Here is a 23,743-nt window from a genome sequence, read left to right on the forward strand (position 1 = left end):
TTCTGTATCCATTCAGTCAGTCTGTGTCTTTTGGTTGGAGCATTTAATGTGTTTACATTTAAGGTAATTATCCATATGTATGTTCTTATTGCCATTTTATTAATTTCAGATTTGTTTTTTTAGGTCTTTTTTCTTCCTTTCCTCTTTTGTTCTCTTCTCGTGTGATTGATTATCTTTTGTGTTGTTTTTGGATTCCTTTTTCTTTTTCGTGTGTATATCTATTACAGATTTTTCATTTGTGGTTACCATGAGGTTTTGATATAGCAGTCTATATATATACATGATTGTTTTCAATTGCTGGTCTCTTAATTTCAAATGCATTTCAAATATCCTGCCCTTGTACTCTCCTCCTCTCATGATTACTGGTTTTGATACCATATTTGTGTGTGGATGATTTCCTACTTTTACTATATGTTTGCCTTTACTGGTGAGCTTTCCCCTTTCGTAATTTTCTTGTTTCTAGTTGTGGCCTTTTCTTTTCCACTTGGAGAAATTCCTGCAGTATTTGTTATAAACCTGGTTTGGTGGTGCTGAATTCTTTTAGCTTTTACTTGTTTGTAAACTTTTGATTTCTCCATCAGATCTGATGAGAGCCTTGCTGGGTAGCATATTCTTGGTTGTAGGTTTTTCCCTTTCATCACTTTAAATATATTACATCACTCCCTTCTGGCCTGCGGAGTTTCTGCTGAAAGATCAGCTGATAGTCTTATGGGGATTCCCTTGTATGTTATTTGTTGCTTTTCCCTTATTGCTTTTAATATTTTCTCTTTGTCTTTAATTTTTGTCAATTTGGTTACTGTGTGTCTAGGTATGTTCCTCCTTGGGATTAATACTTTTTTAATTGTACTAGTGTACTTCTTTTAGAAGCCTATGCCTTATCCTACAAATGCTTTATGTGTATTGTTGCCTGTTGTTTACAAAGCCCTCGATTAGACAATAAGTTGTTACTTGATTCTCACAGCCACCCTGGTGCTTATCCCCATTTCACAGATGAGGAAATTAAGGTTTCAGAGATTTAGATAGGATGACCCTGCTTTCTGTTTGCCTGGGGTAGTCCTGGCTTATGACTCTTCCTCTGGTACAATTGTCAGTAGCACCCCCTTTCACTCTCACAAGGGCCCTGTTTTGGGTGATAAATTACATTGTTGGCCTAAGTTTAAGGGACTTTTTCAAGTAAATGGAGAACTCAGCCCTTGAACTCAAATCTTTGTTATCAAATTGGTCTTTCTTTCTAATATAGCAGAGGATTGTGACACTTGATTTAGACAAAGTTCAATTGAGCAACAAAATGGGAGGTAAATTTCACACAGCCTTATCTCTGTTCCAGATCAAAACTTCACTTAGTGTTACTGGGCATAACAAACGGGGGAGTTACTGCTGTCACAGTAAAACCAAATGACTGGGCTCCTGGGTCAGAGACATTTGGGGATCCTATGAGTCCCATTGCTGGTTATTGAGTGCTGAGAATCTGCTTGACTTTGGGTTTTGCTGAGGCTTGGATTTGAGTGGAATAGGCTGCTTAGTTGGAGAGCTGGATCGTGTTCTGAGTTTAACTCTTACACTTCTCTGCTAGTCATCACCTGTACATTTGGGGAAGATTGTGTGCTGGAGCGGCCTTCTTCAAGTTGGGAGGTGGGGGGGGGGCATCTTTTTAATATGGAATGTTTCCCAGCAGTTGGACAGCTAATTTGCTTCGACTGATGGTCAGAGAACCTTTTAGAGATTATCCAGATTGAGATGAACAGTACTTGGCATTCACGGCACTGTCAGCTCTGACAGAGCAGAGAGTGGTGGGGAGACCTCAGGCACCTGCCACCTAGAGGCAGCTGGGGGCTTGTGGGGGGTCTGGGCCCAAGTCTCTTGGAGAATCTCCCGGGGGGTGCAGTCTGATGGCCCTGGCAGCTGGCCTCCAGCTCCTCAGGTAGCCAGCACCCTGCTGTGAGTGGAGGCCTACGAAGAGGGAAGCCACTGTAGCCACAGTACCTGGCATAGTGCTGACATGACATAGGCACTCAGTGCCTGTTTCATTGAGTAGAATAAACAAGTGTTACTCCCACTGTGGATAAAGAATGTCGCCTGCCCATTTCAGTAAACAAAGGATATTGGGGCCATCAAGCCATCAGCCACTGTAGCCACCACCCCCCATGGTGCACCCTGAGGGGATTCAGGATGGAGAAAAGCAGGATACTGGCCCTAGATAGCCAAGGTGCATATCAAAGGAATGATTTCAATAAGCTCAGACTCTTGCATCTTCCCATACATAGAGAAGCACTAAATTCATTAACTTGAGATGTCTGGTTTTTCTTTAATTAGCAGTAATCTTTTGATGGTCGATTACCTGGGTTTTTTTCTTTTTTGCAGAAACTCCTGTATATTCTGGCTCCTCCCTTACCTCTTTGGAACAGTATCTGAGAGCTGTCTGAGAGGCTGTATCCTAGACTTAAGTCCTCAGCTAGTCCATGGAATAAAGCATAATTCTCAACTTTTAGGTTGTGTATTTTTTTTCACTCGACACCTCTTCTGTGGCTGATTACCTGTACTGCCTTGGATGAGTCCCTTTGTAAAGTAGGGACAGTGATGATATGCAGATAAGGCCTGTGAAAATGAGAACTTGCCTCACCTGCTACTTCTTAACTAGACCCAGAACTTAACTTGTTAGTGTCTAAAATGTATAGTGTCATTGCTTTTCACTGACACACTTTTTTTCAACAAATTAAGTAATCTAAGAGGTGGCTCTTTTCCATTTTTCCCTTAGGGGATCCAATCAAATGAAACGGATTTCATTTTAAATCCAGCAGACATGCATTGAGTGCCTGCTGTAACCTAGCCCCGTTCCAGGTGTGGGGAATACAGCAGTGCATGAGGCAGGTAAAGCCCCTGAGGTATATGGGGCAGGTAAACCAGAGAATGTCAGATGTGATAAACACTACGAAGGAAATAAAACAGGGTAATGGGGTCATGGGGGGTGGGAGGGTTATTTCCTATTGGTTTGTAACGTTTGGGCTGAGACTCGAATAAGGAGAAAAGCCAGCCAGCCTAGTGCACAGCATTCCTGGCAGAGGGACTGGAGAGTGCGGAGACTTTGAGGCAGGAACGAGCTCCGCATGTTCAGAGAAGGTAATAGATGAGGGGTAGGCAGGGCCCAGGTCATAGAAACTGCTGTGGCCTTGGACAAGGAGTTGGGGTTTTATTCTCAGGACGATACAAGGTTTAAAGCAGGGAAATGACATGTGGTTTACATTGTAAGTGGGTCATCTGTTGGCTCGGTAGAGCTCTGGGCTTCTGCGGTGCTTTGACACTGAGTTGGAGGCTACTGACATAGTCCGGGGAGAGATGACGGTGGCTTAGAGTAGCGCTTAGAGTAGCGTGGTGGGGTTGTGGGTGGGGCTGATGGGATTCACAGGTGGGGCGGGGGCCGTACAGCTAGTGAGAGGACAGGAGACCAAGAGACTTCTAGTTTGGGATTTGAATCATTGGGGTAGATGATGATGGTGGTACATATTTACTAAAATAGAGAAGAACAAGTTTGGAGGGGGGGGATAAAGAGCTCAGTTTAGGGATAATCTGGGGTGGGAGGTAGATGGAGTTACAGATGAGACAAGATCAGCCATGAGCTTTGTCAACTCACATCAACTGTTGAATGTGGGTCATGGCTACATGGAGATTCATTATACTATTTTTACTAGTTTTGTGTATGTTTGACGTTTTCCATAATAAAAAGGAAGAAACTTTGAGAGATAAAAGAGTTCTATGTTGGATGTTTTGTTTGAAATGGAAATTGAAGTCAGCAGTTGGGTATACGAGATTGGAGTTCACTGCTGGAGATGAAAAGTTTAAGCCACATAGAGAGGAGAGGGAAAGGGCCCGGCACTCAGCCTGGGGTGTGTCAACATCTAGAGCTCAAGCAGGGGAGGAAGGGCCAGCGGAGGAGATGGGGAAGCAGGGGCCGACGAGGCAGGCGGGCGATCAGCAGGTGCTGGTGAAGCCAGGAGGAAAAGTGTTTCCGGGAGGGAGTAGCTAACCACGTGGACGTCTGCTGAGAGGCCGTCACTGGATATAGCAGAGTGGATAGCGGGCCACGGGAGTGGCTGGCTTCAGTGTCAGTGCATTGCTGAGCGTGAACGCCTGATGGATGTGTTGGGGAGAGGGTGGGAAATAAGGAAGTGGAGCCAGGACCATATATCCCTCTGAAATTTTTTATGTGGATGGTAGCAGAGAAATGGGGTAACAGCTGGATTAAGGGAGAGGCTTGTTTTAATTACTGTATTTTGAGAAGCAGCAAAGCACAGTGGTCAAGTGCCTGGATTCAGATCTCGGCTTTGCCACTTAACCCGCTCTGGGACCTCAGTTTTCTCACATATAAAATGGGGATTATAGCAATACCCACCTCTTCGGGTTGTTGTGATGATGGAATGAATGCTGTACGTGGAGTGGCTACCCCATGGTGAGCGCTGTGTGTAGGCGTTTGCTGCCGGTGTCCTTATGTGAGGTGGCAGACCCGAACGCTCGCGTGTGTTGTCATGGAGACAGGGGAGCGAGGAGTGATGCATGAGAGAGTGAAGGCTTGAGGGGGCAGAGAGCAGACTCAGCCCAGGTGGACGGGTGGGTCTTTGGGAGGAGCAGGGAGAGCGCATTGTCACAGCAGGCCGTGGTGTTGACGGCGCACACCGCTGAAGAGGTTATACAGTTGACAGAGTTGTGTGGTCCTTCCTTGTCAGTAATTTACTTCAGTAAAACCATTTTCTTTTAATCAGATTCCTACTCATCAGATTGGTGTTCAGCCACAGTTGAAATCATGTCTCTGGGCCTTGGTGTCTATGTGTAAGATGACACACTATTCTAGATGATGACTAAATTTTCCTTCACCTCTGAAATGCTCTGTGCCCCACCTGTGTTTTTGTTTCAGGTCGTCTCTACTCCTGACTTTGTCTAAATTTTTAAGCCAGCAAATGAATGAATGGGAGTGAACAGGGGAAGGCGGCCAGGTTTCCCAGAGAAAGGCCCATTTCCTGAACAGAGACTTTTGTAGCAGCAGTAACATCAAAATATCGTCCATAAAACCCTTTCAGTCAGTATGATGGCATTTCCTTTTAGATGCTGACTCTGACAAAGCATTAAAAAAGTGTGCTAGTAAAAGTTGGCAAATGTATTGTTATTTTACTGAACAGTAGAAGAGTCTAGATGTTATTTTATGGAAAACTTCATTTCCTGCCATGTGTTTTAATTTAGGACGTGGCTAGTTGAGGTTTCAATTGCGAAATCTTTTGATCCATTAAATATGAGAACAAGTACAAATGTTAAAACGTACAGTTTCTCCATCATGTTTTGCTTATTCACTAAAAGTAGAGAAAGAATGGCATATAACCAGAGCCATAATCATGGCTTAATTATATGAAATAGCTTCGGAATAAAATAAAAGACACGGCCTTCAAAAAGATTTTGCTAATGTTTTTAATCCCCATTGCTAGAAATCTTTGTATAGTGAACAGTATTTATATTAAGAAAATAAAGTGTTAAGAGGGAGGCATGTCTTTAAAAATCATGAATTCTGCAAGGTATTTTGTGTGACCAGTTATAGCATTTTGCCCAGATTATTTGGACTAATAGCAACAGGTATGGTGCCTTTTGTATTAATACCAGTAGGCAGAAAGCATCTGGGATCATTTTTGGTCATGGGGGCTATCCCGGTGAAAATAGGACTTTTTCAATGGAAAGTATAACTTCTTTCCCTTCTTCATTGAATTTTTTATTTGGACATTGGGCAGATGATTGTTGAATTCATTTTATGTAGCCTAGCATTTGCTGGTCAAGCATGCTCGTGTTTCAGCTGAAATTCTCTGTGCCTTTCCCCACCTCCCCTGTGATTATGAATGTCATTTCCCTGTGACCAGGTGACTCTTTGGGATGTGTTTAAAGCTTATACATATCTAGTTTTTAATGAATCTGACAGATGCCCATTAAACTGTTACAAATGAAATAATCTAGCTCTTGGCTGTGTTTTTGCAGATTATTGTATTGAAAGAAAATAATGACTGTTTACAAAAACAAATGTTTCTTTTTTGTAAACCTAAAAAAAAAATGAGAGTAATAATGTCATGGAGAGTCCTCTGCTGATCGTTATTACTTTGTCTTTGTAATAAGATATTTAAAATAGAGTGTGTGGCAAACAAAGGAAGATTCCTATTCTACTGAAGAAATCCCTGCCTTCCCTGACTTTTCCACAGTTTTGAACATGAATTTAGATTTTCTTTAGTGGTCCCCCACTTGCTTTTTTTTTCTTTTCTTTTCTTTTCTTTTCTTTTTTTTTGTTTTTTTGAACAACAAATAGCTCCTGAATTTCTACTAACCTTTGTTTTGGAAACCAATTTTAAGTCACTTTAAGTTAGAGTTTTCATTCATTCTGCAGATATTTACTGAATCTTAACTATGTGTTTGGCCCCATGCTTGAGGCAGAGAAGTGATCTAGATGTAAATTCTATCCAGTACCTGACCTCAGGAGGCTTGTGGTCTGTGTGTGGAAAAGATCTGTTCATGAGTATTTATATTTACATTACATGTGCTAAGTATGATAAGACAGGTGGAAAAATTTTATTGGCAGAGTTGAGAGGATGGAGAGGAGAGGGAGGACCTGGGCAGGGGGTGGTGTTTGAGCGGGGCCCGGAGGCCTGGGTGGGAGAGTGACAGGACTGAGGGCGGGTGCCTGCCCAAAGACCTCAGCAGGGCTTTGAGAGGTAGGCAGGTGTCAGGTGCCTTTAAGGACTGGCAAGTCGTCCAGTTTGGCTGGTAAACCAGGAGGAGCTCAGGCTGGTATGAGTTACCAAGGCCTCTGAGCATTTTGTTTGTAGTTGAGAATTAGGGAGCCCTTGGAGGGTTTTGGGCTGGTGAGTAACTCGGTGAGGTCAGAACATTAGGAATATTCGCCTGTTGGCTGTTTTGAGAGAGATAAGAAGGAGGCTGAGGCAGAAATTCAAGTGAGAAGAACAGAGTTCTTGGCTTAGGATGGTGGTGGGTGAGCAAGGGGAGGAAGAGATGTGAGCTGAATTCGTGGAACTGGCCTGTGTTAGCAATGAACCAAAGACTGTGTGTGCAGGTACCAGTCGATCATGGATTTGACTTGCTGACTCCAAGGTCGATCCAGAATTGAAACCCTGGTCGTGAAAGGCGGCTGCTTTTGCGGGGCCCTCTGAGGGCAGGAGCAGCCTTCTCCACCTCTGCACCTCCAGCACCAGGCACCAAGCTCAAGAAAGGTTTGTGGAAGGAATGAATATGCTGGGTTTAGTTGTGCACATCAGTGAGTTTGCCATTGGATCAGGACTTTCAGGTGGTCAAGGGCCAAGCAGACCTGGGTGTGAATCCTGACACAGCCATTCCTGAGTGATCTTGAGCAAGTTACTGAACCTTTCCATTTCCTCATCTGCAGAATGAAGGGTAACAATACTGTCTCTCGGGATAGAATATGGTTATTCATATTAGCTGAGTGAATTAATGCACATAAAACATTTAGCTCAGCACCTGGCATACACCTGGGATAAATGCTCCTCAGACGTTGGCTGTTTTTACAGGGGCATGTAGATGTGAGCCTGTGATTGGCAGGAAAGTAATGGTGAATTGGGGTGGAGGGTTTGTAGCTTTGGGAGTGCTTGAGGGCCTCAGCCTGGAGGTGAAGAGGGAGCAGGAGTGAGGCAGTTCAGAGGAAGCACCTGGTAAGGAAGTGGGAGGAGGAGCGGAGAAGGGGCAGGAGAAGCAGGTCAGAGAGGCAGGAGGGCACCGGGAGAGTTCAATGTCAGCTGTCCCAGGCAAGGAGGGTGCTTCAGCATGGAAAGGAAGTAGGAAGCATCAAATTCAGAGAGACCAGGGAGGCTCAGAAGGGAGGCTGAGAACTGAGGCTGGATGTTGAGTTTGGTTGTTCGGCAAGACATCCACCAAGCTTGGGAGAAGTCACAGGAGAGCGGAAGCCAGGTTTCCCATGGGTGCAGAGAGCATCAAGGGAACAGGGAAGGTTCTGTCGGATAAAGAAGTATAAGTAGAGACCAGTGTTAAAGGCAAGATTTCCAGAATAGCTTTTAAAGACAGTATGGCTTTTAAGTTTGTTCTAGCAAAACAATGAATAGGCTGTGGTACGAAGACCACCATGCTTTATAGTCTGTATTGTCGTCCATGAGAACAGCTCCCCGGGGTGTGCGGTGCTTGGTCCACGAGGCCCTGCATGGCGGCACTGGTGAGGTGGCATGTGTGATCGTAAATGGATAAAGTGTGAGATTTCTTGTAATAGCAAATAAATACTGATAAATTCATTATAATTAATGCAATAAGATACATTAAAACAGACACTTAAGGAGCACTTACTGTGGGCCAGCAGCGTTATGTGCGCTTTGCATATGTTGTCTCCTTTAATCCTCCCACCAACTCTGTGAGGTACAGGTGCTGTTATTCTCATCTCCCAGCTGAGGCGGCCTAGGGTCACACGTGTGCCCAGGGTCACACGGCTGGTAAGTGGTGGCACCAGGCTTCAATACCGAGCAGTCTAGCTGTAGAGCCTGTGCTGTTAAAAGCCGTACTCTGCTGCTTCCTTTTTGCTGCTGAATTGTTGAGGATGAGCAGTTAGCATTAGACATCATGTCTGATGAGTCAGGGGGTCTAGAGGGGCAGGTTGAACGTGGAGGAAAGGCTGGTGGGAGCTGGTGAAGCAGCGTTTCATGCTGGGTGGGGGTGGGGCCAGGCTCAGAGGCTCCAGAGCGGATATTCACCCCACTTGCTCTCAGGGAGAAGAGGAGAGAGAGGACTGGCAAAAATACAGAGAAAGAGAGGCAGGGGATTTTACAGGAGCAAGAGAAAGGGAGAACATTTTAAGAGGTTTGTTGAGGTAGTGAGGGAGACCATCATCATCTGGAGAATTTTCCCGTGGATTTTTAAGAATTGTCTCCCACTGATAGTTTGACTGGACTTGGTCCTATTGGAAAAAAGGGGCTAGGGGAGCTAGCATTAGGGTGGGAGGCTCACTGACCTCAACAGATCCCCGAGGCACCCCCTAATGGAGCTGTGAAGGTAACACAGTCAAGGAGAAGGACTGTGTTTGGTCACCTGCTACTGATTTGATTTGCTGCCAGAAGTGGAGCTGAAGGGCAGTAGGTGGAGGAAAGAGTCATACTGTCTTTTCTCCCCTGTTGTGAGGAAATCCCAGGTTTGGGAGGAAGAGAAACCCACAGGCGGAAGAAACAAGGAATGTAGGAAGTAGAGACCTTTGGAATTTGAGGGGTGTTGGAGGCATAGATGTCACTGAACTGAAGAGTACCTGACTCAGACCTTTTTAGGATTTTTTAGAAATCAGATACATCGTTTAAAATAGTGTTTCTCCAACGATCTGTAGCAAAGGGCTGTTTTTGTTGTTTGAAGGTTGTGAACTGTTTATATCTTGTAAAATATATTAAAAAATGAATTAGAAAAAATAAATGAAGAAAACAAAGGCACAAGGAGTACAAACCCAATTTGTTGTCTGTTATTAGATTAAACAGGCACACAATTTACTCTGTGAAAATTGCTTAAAAAAAAAAAGTTTTCTAAGTGCTTGCTTTTAATTTCTGAAGTCAGCTTGGCGTGGGCTTCTGGTGGGCTCAGAACAAACACAGGCTTGTGGCTGACAGTGGGTCTCATTTGCGTGCATAGCGCCGACAGAGCAGTCAGGCTCCAGGCAGGGCTGCACGGGGCTCCGGTGCCCCGGCTCTTCCCCAGAGCACCCAGCCTCGTGCGTGGCACACACTGCACGCTCCACAAATACACGCTTGTTAAACGGTCCCTTTCAGAGGTGAGTTTTGTATGCAGAATAAAATTCTCCCAAAATAATTAAAATTTGTTCACCTGGTGGTAGGCAGAATTCTAAAGCAAAGTGTGCTTTACCTTGTTTTGCAATTTTCAAAACCCACATCTTTGTAGATTTTAAAAAAACCCAAAAACCTACCTACCAGAAAGCCACAGTTTGTTCCTGAGTTGTGTGCACCTAACCTCAGCCACTGTGGTCTTTTGGCTCCAGGTCGTGTCAGCAGCTAAGGTGTGTGGAGCAGCTGATGAGTCCCCGTCTGTGAAGAGGCTCCGCCTGCTTGTCGCTGATAAAGACTTTTCTTTTAAAGCCGGCCAGTGGTAAGTGGCTCTTCTGTTTCCTAAGTGTGTGTGTGTTCAAGGTGCCATCAGATACAAGAGCTTGTTTTTCCTTCTGGAAAGGACTTCTATGGCTACTGTTTCTCCCAGGGAGTAGGAATTCTAGAGCGTCTCCATTCGGCCTGAGCCTCTTTTTGGCATGGAGAATCTGATTCATTTCCTATCCTCAGCTCACCTTGGTTTTGAGCCCATGACCCTCTTAGTCATAGATGAAAATTGCTGCCTTGAGTTTTCCAGATTGAAACAAAGCAGCTAGTTGTGGTCCGAGGACCCGACGGCTCTGATAATTACATTCTGCAGGAATGGCTGCTAGTAGAATGCACTGCAGTAATCTGATCTGCTTCAGTTATGTGTTGCTGGGGGTTGATACACTTTTTAAAAAATTTTTATTTTATTTATTTATTTTTTATACAGCAGGTTTTTATTAGTTATCTATTTTATACATATTGGTGTATACATGTCAATTCCGATCTCCCAGTTCATCCCCCCTCCCCGCCTTGTTGTCTACATCGTTTGTTGTCTACATCGTTTGTTCTCTACATCTGTGTCTCTATTTCTGCCTTGCAAACCAGTTCATCTGTACCATTTTTCTAGATTCCACATGTATGCGTTAATATACAATATTTGTTTTTCTCTTTCTGACTTACTTCACTCTGTATGACAGTCTCTACGTCCATCCACATCTCTACAAATGATCCAGTTTCGTTCCTTTTTTATGGCTGAGTAATATTCCATTGTATATCTGTACCACATCTTCTTTATCCATTTGCCTGTTGATAGGCATTTAGGTTGCTTCCATGACTTGGCTATTGTAAATAGTGCTGCAAGGAACATTGGGGTGCATGTGTCTTTTTGAATTATGGTTTTCTCTGGGTATATGCCCAGTAGTGGGATTGCTGGGTCATATGGTAATTCTATTTTTAGGTTTTTAAGGAACCTCCATACTGTTCTCCATAGTGGCTGTATCAATTTACATTCCCACCAACAGTGCAAGAGGGTTCCCTTTTCTCCACACCCTCTCCAGCTTTTGTCGTTTGTAGATTTTCTGATGATGCCCATTCTAACCGGTGTGAGGTGATACCTCATTGTAGTTTTGATTTGCATTTCTCTAATAATTAGTGATGTTGAGCAGCTTTTCATGTGCCTCTTGGCCATCTGTATGTCTTCGTTGGAGAGATGTCTATTTAGGTCTTCTGCCCATTTTTGGATTGGGTTGTTTGTTTTTTTAATATTGAGCTGCATGAGCTGTTTATATGTTTTGGAGATTAATTCTTTGTCCGTTGATTCGTTTGCAAATATTTTCTCCCATTCTGAGGGTTGTCTTTTTGTCTTGTTTATAGGTTCCTTTGCTGTGCAAAAGCTTTGAAGTTTAATTAGGTCCCATTTGTTTATTTTTGTTTTTATTTCCATTACTCTAGGATGTGGGTCAAAAAAGATCTTGCTGTGATTTATGTCAAAGAGTGTTCTCCCTATATTTTTCTCTAAGAGTTTTATAGTGTCTCATCTTACATTTAGGTCTTTAATCCATTTTGAGTTTGTTTTTGTGTATGGTGTTAGGGAGTGTTCTAATTTCATTCTTTTACATGGAGCTGTCCAGTTTTCCCAGCACCACTTATTGAAGAGAGTGTCTTTTCTCCATTGTATATCCTTGCCTCCTTTGTCACAGATTAGTTGACCATAGGTGCGTGGGTTTATCTCTGGGCTTTCTATCTTGTTCCACTGATCTATGTTTCTGTTTTTGTGCCAGTACCATGTTGTCTTGATTACTGTAGCTTTGTAGTATAGTCTGAAGTCAGGGAGCCTGATTCCTCCAGCTCCGTTTTTTTCCCTCAAGATTCCTTTGGCTATTCGGGGTCTTTTGTGTCTCCATACAAATTTTAAGATTTTTTTGTTCTAGTTCTGTGAAAAATGCCATTGGTAATTTGATAAGGATTGCATTGAATCTGTAGATTGCTTTGGGTAGTGGAGTCATTTTCACAATATTGATTCTTCCAGTCCAAGAACACGGTATATCTCTCCATCTGTTTGTGTCATCTTTGATTTCTTTCATCAGTGTTTTATAGTTTTCTGAGTACAGGTCTTTTACCTCCTTAGGTAGGTTTATTCCTAGATATTTTATTCTGTTTTTTGCAGTGGTGAATGGGATTGTTTCCTTAATTTCTCTTTCTGATCTTTTATTGTTAGTGTATAGGAATGCCAGAAATTTCTGTGCATTAATTTTATATCCTGCAACTTTACCAAATCCATTGATTAGTAGTTTTCTGGTGGCATCTTTAGGATTAATTATGTATAGTATCATGTCATCTTCAAGCAGTGACAGTTTTACTTGTTCTTTTCCAGTTTGTATTCCTTTTATTTCTTTTTCTTCTCTGATTGCCATGGCTAGGACTTCCAAAATTGTGTTGAATAATAGTGGCGAGAGCGGACATCCTTGTCTTGTTCCTGATCTTAGAAGAAATGCTTTCAGTTTTTCACCATTGAGAATGATGTTTGCTGTGGGTTTGTCATATATGGCCTTTATTATGTTGAGGAAGGTTCCCTCTATGTCCACTTTCTGGAGAGTTTTTATCATAAATGGGTGTTGGATTTTGTCAAAAGCATTTTCTGCATCTATTGAGATGATCATATTCAGTGATCTCTTGGTTATTTAGTAATGTATTGTTTAGCCTCCACGTGTTTGTGTTTTTTATGTTTTTTCCCCCTGTAATTGATTTCTAATCTCATAGCCTTGTGGTCGGAAAAGATGCTTGATATGATTTCAGTTTTCTTAAATTTACCGAGGCTTGGTTTGTGACCCAAGATGTGATCTATCCTGGAGAATGTTCTGTGTTCACTTGAGAAGAAAGTGTAATCTGCTGTTTTCGGATGGAATGTCCTATCAATATCAAATCTATCTGGTCTGTTGTGTCACTTAAAGCTTGTGTTTCCTTATTAATTTTCTGTTTGGATGATCTGTCCGTTGGTGTAAGTGAGGTGTTAAAGTCCCCCACTATTATTGTGTTACTGTTGATTTCCTCTTTTACAGCTGTTAGCATTTGCCTTATGTATTGAGGTGCTCCTATGTGGGGTGCATATATATTTATAATTGTTATGTCTTCTTCTTGGATTGATCCCTTGATCATTATGTAGTGTCCTTCCTTGTCTCTTGTTACATTCTTTATTTTAAAGTCTGTTTTATCTGATATGAGTATTGCTACTTCAGTTTTCTTTTGATTTCCATTTGCATGGAATATCTTTTTCCATCCCCTTGCTTTCAGTCTGTATGTGTCCCTAGCTCTGAAGTGGCTCTCTTGTAGGCAGCATACATATGGGTTTTTTTTTTGTATCCATTCAGCAAGCCTGTGTCTTTTGGTTGGAGCATTTAATCCATTCACGTTTGAGGTAATTATCGATATGTATGTTCCTATTACTATTTTCTTAATGTTTTGGGTTTGTTTTTGTAGATCCTTTTCTTCTCTTGTGTTTCCCACTTAGAGAAGTTCCTTTAGCATTTGTTGTAGAGCTGGTTTGGTGGTGCTGAATTCTCTTAGCCTTTGCTTGTCTGTAAAGCTTTTGACTTCTCCATTGAATCTGAATGAGATCCTTGCCAGGTAGAGTAATCTTGGTTGTAGGTTCTTCCCTTTCATCACTTTAAATATATCGTGCCACTCCCTTCTGGCTTGTAGAGTTTCTGCTGAGAGATCAGCTGTTAACTTCATGGGAGTTCCCTTGTATGTTATTTGACGTTTTTCCCTTGTTGCTTTTTTTTAAATAAATTTATTTACTTACTTATTTATTTATTTATTTTGGGTTGCGCTGCATCTTCATTGCTGCATGCGGGCTTTCTCTAGTTGCGGTGAGCTGGGGCTCCTCTTCGTTGCGGTGCACAGGCTTCTCATTGCGGTGGCTTCTCTTGTTGCAGAGCACAGGCTCTAGGTACTTGGGCTTCATTAGTTGTGGCTTGCGGGCTCTAGAGTGCAGGCTCAGTAGCTGTGGTGCATGGGCTTAGTTGCTCCGCAGCATGTGGGATCTTTCCGGACCAGGGCTCGAACCCACGTCCCCTGCATTGGCAAGTGGATTCTCAACCACTGCGCCAGCAGGGAAGCCCCTCCCTTGTTTTTAATAATTTTTCTTTGCCTTTAATTTTTGTCAGTTTGATTACTATGTGTCTTGGCATGTTTGTGCTTGGTTTATCCTGCCTGTGACTCTCTGTGCTTCCTGGACTTGGGTGGCTATTTCCTTTCCCATGTTAGGGAAGTTTTTGTGTATAATCTCTTCAAATATTTTCTCGGGTCCTTTCTCTCTCTCTTCTTCTTCTGGGACCCCTATAATGCGAATGTTGGTACGTTTAATGTTGTCCCAGAGGTCTCTTAGGCTTTCTTCATTTCTTTTCATTCTCTTTTCTTTATTCTGTTCTGTGGCAATGAATTCCACCATTCTGTCTTCCGGGTCACTTATCCTTTTTTCTGCCTCAGTTATTATGCTATTGATCCCTTCTAGTGTATTTTTCATTTCAGTTATTGTATTGTTCATCTCTGTTTGTTTGTTCTTTAATTCTTCTAGGTCTTTGTTAAACGTTTCTTGCGTCTTCTTGATCTTTGCCTCCATTCTTTTTCCGAGATCCTGGATCATCTTCACTATCTTTATTCTGAATTCTTTTTCTGGAAGGTTGCCTATCTCCACTTCATTGTTTTTCTGGGGTTTTATCTTGTTCCTTCATCTGGTACATAGCCCTCTGCCTTTTCATCTTGTCTATCTTTCTGTGAATGTGGTTTTCGTTCCACAGGCTGCAGAATTGTAGTTCTTGTTGCCTTCTGCTGTCTGCCTTCTGGTGGATGAGGCTATCTAAGAGGCTTGTGCAAGCTTCCTGATGGGAGGGACTGTTGGTGGGTATAGCTGGGTGTTGCTCTGATGGGCAGAGCTCAGTAAAACTTTAATCTGCTTGTCTGCTGATGGGTGGGGTGAGTGCCCTCCCTGTTGGTTGTTTGGCCTGAGGCGACCCAGCACTGGAGCCTACCTGGCTTTTTGGTGGGGCTAATGGTGGACTCTGGGAGGGTTCATGCCAAGGAGTACCTCCCAGAACTTCTTGAGTTTTCCAGATTGAAATAGAGCAGCTAGTTGTGGTCTGAGGATCTGACAACTCTGATTACATTCTGCAGGAATGGCTGCTAATAGATTGCACTGCAGTAATCTAATGTGCTTCAGGTATGTGTTGCTGGGGGTTGATCCATTTTTAAAAATCGGTCTTCTTTATGTCAAATGCAGAGTAAACACAGCAGTCTGAAACTGGTTATTCTAACCAGGTATGTCACAGAGCTTCCCATCCTCTCGTCTGAATTCCTGTGTCCCTCATAACTTGTCTGGGTTGAGTTGAAATATTTTGCTGAATTTATTATCAGGATCCCCCATGGGGCCCAGCCCACATCACACTCAGGACTCTGAGAGCTGGTCAGTACGCTGACAGGGTAACAGCCCAGCTGTCCCACTGTTCCCACAAATGGCCTCACTGAGCTGAGATTCAAGTTGAATTGTAAATAAAAACTTGTATTTCCTTAGGAAAGGTGTGTTTGGGTGTCTGTTTCCTTTATTTAAATAAAGCATTCATTTCTAAATGAATTTCTGGCATGTCAATCTTGGTCGTCTTAGGAGTCACTTGACTAATTTTGGCAGTCCATCTGGAAATGTGGTTTTGTTAGAAGGAGGATGTGTGATAATAGCAAATGTGATAATAGCAAGAGTTAGCAGTCTTGTGTTAATAGTTTGCCTTTGAATTTAGAACTGGAAAACAAGATGCTGATTGCAATAATTTGCGTTTGTGAAGCAATTTACAGCAATCTTTGCACATGTTCAGTGATACATATTAAGTGAATTTGGGCTGTTTTAGGGGGGAGGGCAGCGTTTTTACCCTTCCAGACTAGTTGAGCAGTTATTACATTGAAAAGTGCAAACTTTAATTGTAATGATCTATCTTTCCACATTTCCCTTCTGGGGAAGTGTTTGTGTCCTGTGCACACCATTATCTCCCTGCCTCCAACTCAGAATTGTGCCAAGACTCTGACCCCAGCGTCCTGATTAGAAAAAGCCTATGCCTTTGTTACACTGCTGCTCCCATGGTGTGCGTGCGAGTGTGTTAGCACTTGCAAACTGTAAGTTTGCAAACTGTTATCTGATAAGAAAAATGTCATCGTTCTCTGGTGATATACATAGAAATAGGGTCTCCCTGTGAGCCTCAAGATAAAATCACTCAGGGTGGGTGTCACATACGCTGTATCAGTGAATGGATTTGGTAGTATCACCAATGTTGGGTCTGTCCCCCTGGGAGGCTGTATCATAGCGTCACACGCCTTGTGCTCTGCAGACTGCCTGACCCAAAGGCTCGCTTTTCTACCTGCTGGCTCTGTGATGTGGGCGGCTTCCTTCTTGCTCTGGGCTTCCGTTTCCCTGTCTTTAAACAGGGAATAGTAATAGTTTTGTGTCTTGGGGTATGTCAGGCAGAGTTTGTTTTGTTTTTTGTTGTAGCCAATGCTTCACAGTCAGTTAGATCATCTGTGTTGGTGAGGCCCAAGGGACAGATTGTAACTCTTAGCTCCTCTGCCAGTTCCCCTGCAGTGAGGCTGTTGTTGGAAGCGCAGCAGACCTGCGAGGAGTGGGCGAGTGCACAACTCCACCCCGTGTGATGCTGCCCCTCGCGTACAGTCAGTGCGTGCGCCACACCTGGGCTGTGCACAGAACACACCTCGGGGAGCAAGGCCCCAGCGTTTTTGGAGAGAGAAAGGTGTGTCTCTGACTTCGTACAAGATAACACAAGGTCTTACGCTTGCAAGTGACTGGGCTGTACTAAGAGGAGGAGGACACTGAGAAGAAAGTGATTAGAGGAGCAAGATTAGAGAAATAGGGCTCTTCCCGCCGCCACCCGCTGGCAGGGCAGCTGCGCTGTAGACGGTTATAGACGGCCTCGCAGCGCTGACTCACAGGGCCACACTGAGGAAGTGCTGCGTTCCTCGGCGTCTTTGTTCACATGGTGTCCTCCTCCACTGCTTGTCTGATGAGCACTGTCCTTCAGGACTCCTCTGTGAAGTCCTTCCTAATTCCTCCACCCCTAGTGGAACTGACTACTTCTTCCTCGCCTCCCCTCCCCACGCCCCACCCCCCAAGCAAGTTTTTTTTTTAAATAAAGCAGCGGCTTTATTAGTATTTTCCTGAGAAAATCAGGATCACATATGTTGGAGCTAAGAAGAAACCTGTACTAAGTACAGGTACTTCCAGACAGATCTCAAATGATGAGCGTTTTCTCTCTGCCAAGCAGATTTTTTCATAGCCCCATTAATCGTGTTTATTTGTTAATTTTCCTCCCATTTGGGAGTTTTTTGAGGGCAGGAACCAAGACATAGTTGCATCTTTACCTGCAACACCAACCCCAGTGCCTGTTCATGGTGGGCAGATGCCGTCTGTCACGTTTGCCGAGTACGGTAGCTGACGGCTAAAGAGTTTTGGGATCTCAGGGTAAAGCATTCTCATTCGGCTGTGGTTTGTGTGCCTGCTCTGTGCTGGGCCCTGGGGCAGGATGGGGCTGCCTGGTGTGTCACATTGGATGTGGATATGTGCGCTTCACTACAGAACTAGGTCCTTTCTCTCCGCTCTTCATGTACTCACTCATCTGGGTGCTAATCCTGCAGAGGGCATTTTTAAAGGGGTGCATGTGCGCGCACACACTTGTGTGTTTAAAACTTAATTCTTTCTTGGAAAGATGTTTTATTAAATACGTATTGTACATATTTTCTTAAATCCATTCAGATGAGGTTCTTCTGTAGCATTTCCTGAAGGAGTCCTTTTAAAGGCAAAGGGTTTCCAGAGTTACTAGAGAAGAGGGATTCCCTTTCACTCACCTGAGAGAAAGGTCTTTACCACCATCAAGCAGCAGAGGGTGCTATAGTTCAGGAGATAAAGCAGCAAAAGTAGCTCAGAGATTAATTTTTTTAAACACAGAAGCTATGGAGATGCCATTTACCTCTTCTCTGAAAGCACATAGCAACTGTGTTAATAAATGTTAGCTATAGTTTTTTAAAATTTGTATCTTGTCTGAAATGGAAGGGAAATTAGAGTATTCATGGGAAAGAAGGAAGTGAATAAATGCAAAAACAGCCTGGGGACCTTTTCTGGAGCACTTCCAGTGCAGAACTGGTTTTCTAAGACTATGAAGAAATGACCAGATATCTAAGGCCAGAGATGAGAAGAGAACATCTTTTAAGGCCATACATAGATCAAATCAGGAGAGAACATCAAGTGCTTTTCGTGTAAGCCTGCTGGTAGGGAAGCAACTGGAGGGAAATGATACTATTGCTTTTTTTTAATACTATCGCTCTTTGATGGCTGAGAAACAGCTATATTGGATATTTGAGTTTCCTGGATATGGAGATGAGAATTTCCTGTGGTCCCAGTTTCTAATAAGTTTCTCTTTCCTTGTATGTGACTAGATTTGTTGCATTTCCTAGAATCCCCACCCCCCCCCAAAAAGTTTCTGTGGCGTAGAATTCAATTCAGTAGAAGGCTTGAGACTCACAAGAGTTCTCGACTACAGGAGAATGGTTAGAAGAGAAGGAAAATGAGACTCTTGGAACTTAGGAGCCCGCATCAGCCTGTTTAGTTTTTCAAATGCCAGTGAGAGAGTGTTTGTTGCCATTTTTTCCCCCACACTTTTTAAAAACTTTTATTGAGATATACTTTACATATCATAAAATTCACGCATTTAAAGTGTACAGTTCAGTGATTTCTCGTATATTCACAGAACTGTACAGTGATCAATCAGCCCAGACAAATTGTACAACGTTCTCATCATCCCAGAAAGAAACTCTGTACTGATTATCATTCAGTCCCCATCCTCACCCTCTTAGGCAACCACTGTTCTACTTTCTGTCTTTGCAGATTTGCCTATTCTGGACATTTAATATCAATAGAAATATACAATATGTGATCTTTTTTTGTGACTGGTTTCTTTAACTTAACATAATTTCGTTGTCCATCGATGTGGCGGCATGTGATCAGTATTTAATTCCGTCGTGTGGATGTACCACATTTTGTTTATGCATTCTTCAGTTGACAGATGTTTAGATTATTTTGAAACTTTTAGACTATTATCAATAATGCTGCTATGAACATTCATGTACATGTTTTTGAGTGGACGTATATATTTTTTTCTCTTCGGTATATACCTAGGAGTGGAATTGCTGGTCACATATGTTTAACATTTTCAGCCACTGCCAAATTGTTTTCTAAAGTGGCAAGACCATTTTACATTCCCATCAGCGATGTGTAAGGGTTCTGATTTCTCTGATCCTCACTCACACTTGGTATTGTCTTTTTGATTAGCCATCCGTCCTAGTGAGTGTGAAGTGGTAGCCCATTGTGATTTTGATTTGCCTTTCCCTAATAACTAATGATGTTGAGGATTTTTCATGTACTTATTAACCATTTGTATATCTTCATTTTTCATGTACTTATTAACCATTTGTATATTTTCTTTGGAGAAACGTTTGTACAAATCCTTTGCCCATTTTTTACTTGAGTTGTCTTTTTATTACTGACTTGTTAAGAGTTCTTTATATAATGTATATCCAAGTCCCTTATTAGATACATGATTTGAAAATATTTTCTCCCATTCTAAGGGTCATCTTTTCTTGATGGTATCATTTGTGGCACAAAGTTTTTCATTTTATGCAGTCTAGTTTCTCCATTTTTTCTTTGACCTTTGTGTTTTAGTGTCATTTCTAAGTATCTGTTGCCATGAAGAGTTACTCCTGTGTAAGTCTTCTAAGAGTTTATAATTTTAGCTTTTATATTTAAGTCTGTGATCTGAGTTAATGTTTGTATATGGTGTGAGGTAGGGGTCCAACTTTATTCTTTTTGTGTGGCTATTCAGTTGTCACAGCACCACTTGTTTGTTTGTTTTAATTGAAGTATAGTTGATTTACGATGTGGTGTTAGTTTCAGGTGTACAGCAAAGTGATTCAGTTATTTATATATATGTGTGTGTGTGTGTGTGTGTGTGTATATATATACACACACACACACACATATATATATATATTCGTTTTCAGGTTCTTTTCCTTTATAGATTACTACAAAACCAGCACGACTTGTTGAAAAGACTATTCTTTTGCCATTGAATTGTGTTGGTATTGTTGTTGAAAATCAACCATAAATCTAAGAGTTTATTTCTGGATTCTCAGTTCTTTGCCATTGATATATACGCCTGTCCTTACACTAGTACACAGTGTCCTCATTACTGTAGATTTATAATAAGTTTTGAAATCAGAAGGTATGAATCCTCCAAATTTATTCTTCTGTGATTCTGGGTTCCTTGAATTTCATATCAGTTTTATGATCAACTTGTCAGTTTCTGCAAAGAAACCAGCTAGGGTTTGATAGGTATTGTATTGAATCTGTAGATCACTTTGGGCACTAATGCCGTCTTAACAGTGTTAGGTCTCCTAGTCCATGAGCATGAGAAGCCTTTCTGTTTATTTAGATCTTCTTTGATTTTTTTCAACAGTGTTTTGTAGTTTTCAGTGTACAAATCTTAAACTTTTTCTAAGATTATTCCCAGTTATTTTATTATTTTATTCTATTATAAATAGAATTATTTTTCTTAATTTCACATTTAAATTGTTCATTGCTAGTGTGTAGAAGTAAAATTGGTTTTTATTACTGATTTTAAATCCTGCAGCCTTATTTGAACTTATTTATTAGTCTAATATATTTATAGTAAATTCCTTGGAATTTTCTATATACAATATTAAGTCATCTGCAACTTCTTTCCCTCCAATCTGGATGCCTTTTATTTCATTTTCTTGCTTAATTGCCTTGGCTAGAACCTTTAGTACAATGTTGAGTAGAAGTGGTCAGAGCAGACATCTTTGTCTTGTTTCTGTTCTTAGTGGGGGAGTTTTTGGCCTTTCAAGGTTAAATATGATGTTGGCTGTAGATATTTTATAGTTGCCTTTATCATGTTGAGGAAGTTCACATTTATTCCTGGTTTGTTGAGTATTTTTATTATGTAAGGGTATTGAATTTTGTCAGATGCCATTTTTGCATCTGTTGAGATGATCACATGGGTTTTGTCCTTTATTCTATTAAGTGGGTTTATTTCATTGGATTGATTTCTGTATGTTAAACCAATCTTGTATTTCTGGGATTTTTGCATCTATATTCACAAGGGATGTTGATCTATAGTTTCTTTTCTTGTGATAGCTTTGTCTGGTTTTGGTATCAGGGTAATTGACCTCATAGAATAAGTTGGAAAATGTTCTTTTCTGGTTTTTGTGGAAGTATTTGTGAAAGATTAGCATTAATTCTTCTTTAAATGTTTGGTAGAGTTCACCAGTGCTGCCATCTGGACCTATTTTTTTCTTGTGGGAAGTTTTAAAATTACTAATTCAATCCATTTACTTATTATGGGTCTGTTCAGATTTTCAGTTTCTTCTTGAATCCAGTTAGGTAATTTGTGTCTTTCAAGGAATGAGTCCATATCATCTGAGTTAACTAATTTTTTATCTTATTCATAGAATTCCTTTATAATCTTTTTTTTTTTTTTTTTTTTGGTGAGGTTGGTGATTATGTCCCATCATTCATTCTTGATTTTAGTAATTTTATTTTTTTATCCTTTTTTCTTAGTCTAGCTAAAAGTTTGTCAGTTTTGTTTACCTTACTACCCACTTTTAAAATTGCTTCAACAATAGTCATTTACTTGCCTTTCCTTTTAGGGTTGACTTCTTTATCCCAGGAGTCTCTGTGGTTGGTGGGTTCTCAATATGCTCCAGCCCCAGACTGCTAGAACAGGAGAGAATGATAGAATTGGCAGTGAAATACACAAACCACCCTCCTGCTCTCTGGATTCACAATCAGGTGAGCAAACCTCTGTTTAAATTTGGAGATCTGGGATCTCTGTCTCCCACAGAATTTGTGTTCAGCTCACTTAATCCACCTAAGAAACCTAGGCTTGCGTGAAAAGGGTAGAAGCTCAAAAAGAGCTCCCCTCCATCCAGAATTCAGACTGTAGCAAGGTTAAAGAAGCAGAACCTTTTTGATGCACTAAGGATGATGCAAAGATACTTTGGGGTCTTGAAATACCTTCTGAGTCACCAAACAGTATTCAGTTGAATGCTGCTTTAGGATTAAAACATTTTACTTCATATGTACGTTTTTGAAAATTGGCTCTGTGTGTGTCTTGTAGTTAGTAAATCTATAAATCAGATTATTTTGTCCTAATCATCTTAAATGAAGGGAATTAAGCTAATCAGTCTCTCATTATTTGGAGAGGAAACAATCTCTGATTACATACTTCTCGTGCCCAGTTGAGCACTGCTAAACCTGTGGTGCCACTGCCTCTCCATTTCAGTCTCTGGAGAGCTCTTCACATGTGATTTTTGAGGAGGAGTCCACATTTGCTGCTAATAATTCATGGTTCATCATGGACCTCAACACAACCCTATGCTGCTGTTCATTACCTACTAGAACTCTGATAACAAAGAGTGAGCTCAGAACAGATCAGTTATTTGTCTTCTTAGTTTTTGACCTTTGTCTTTTTTTTAACTGCCATCCCCTTCACTTCTAGAGTGTGCCTTCTATATTTACCAACAACCTCCATCCCATCTCAGGCACTTGCTTATCCCCTTTACCAAAAAGGAATGTGCTATATTGCAAATATTGTAGATACAAATAAACTGATTTTAAAATTTATATGGAAGGGCAAAGGAACTAGGGTAGCAAAAACTGTTTTGAAAAAGAAGTCTAACGGGAGGAATCACATTACTCAAATTTAAGATTAAAATAAAGCTACAGTAATAAAAACTGTGGTATTGGTGAAGGGATAGACATATAGATCAATGGAACAGATTAAAGAGTTCAATAGACTGACACACATACGGCCTTTTGATTTTTGACAGAGGTGCTAAAGAAATTCAATGGAGAAAGGATAACCTTTTCAACAAATAGTGCTGGAATAGTTGTCTATCCATATGCAAAAAAAAAGGAACATTAACCTAAATCTCATACTTTATATTCAAAATTAACTCAAAATATATTGTAGGTTTAAGTAAAGGTTTTAGAAGAAAACACAGGATATATTCTGAACATCAGGGTAGGCAGATAGTTCTTAGACATGACACCAAAAGCAAGATCCCTAAGAGGAAAGATTTATATATCGGACTTAATCAAAATTAAATTTTTTTTCTGCAAAATACACTATAACAGAATTTTCAAAAAGAAGCCACAGCCTAGGAGAAAGTATTTGCAAATTAGATATCCAACAAAGGACTCATATCCAGAATATATAAAGAACTTGCAAAAGGCAGCAAAAATAAAACAAACATAATTTTTAAATGGGCAAAGGATTGAACAGACGCTTCCCTAAAAAGGACATAAGGATGGCAAATAAGCAATGAAACAATGGTCAGCATCATTAACCATTAGGGAAATGCAGATTAAAACCATATATAGTGGGATACCTCTACAGACCTATTAAAATGACTAAAATTTAAAATACCGACAATACCAAGTGCTGCCAATGATGTGGAGCAACTGGAACTTTTATATTGCTTATATTGTTAGACGGAAA

The 23,743-nt window shown here is 41.3% G+C and overlaps 1 protein-coding gene across 5 annotated transcripts in view; it reads left to right on the top strand.

Moving 5' to 3' along the window:
• Positions 1 to 23,743, top strand: part of OXNAD1 (oxidoreductase NAD binding domain containing 1) — a 54,919-nt gene that overhangs the window by 16,900 nt on the left and 14,276 nt on the right. For all 5 annotated transcript variants that reach the window (XM_061193696.1, XM_061193698.1, XM_061193697.1 and 2 more), the window contains 2 exons: positions 10,028 to 10,134; positions 21,891 to 22,032. In XM_061193696.1, the coding sequence (XP_061049679.1) occupies positions 10,028 to 10,134; positions 21,891 to 22,032 (249 nt within the window). The remainder of the gene's footprint in view (positions 1 to 10,027; positions 10,135 to 21,890; positions 22,033 to 23,743) is intronic.

Source organism: Eubalaena glacialis, chromosome 6 (genome assembly GCF_028564815.1).
Source record: "Eubalaena glacialis isolate mEubGla1 chromosome 6, mEubGla1.1.hap2.+ XY, whole genome shotgun sequence".
Lineage (NCBI taxonomy): Eukaryota > Metazoa > Chordata > Mammalia > Artiodactyla > Balaenidae > Eubalaena > Eubalaena glacialis.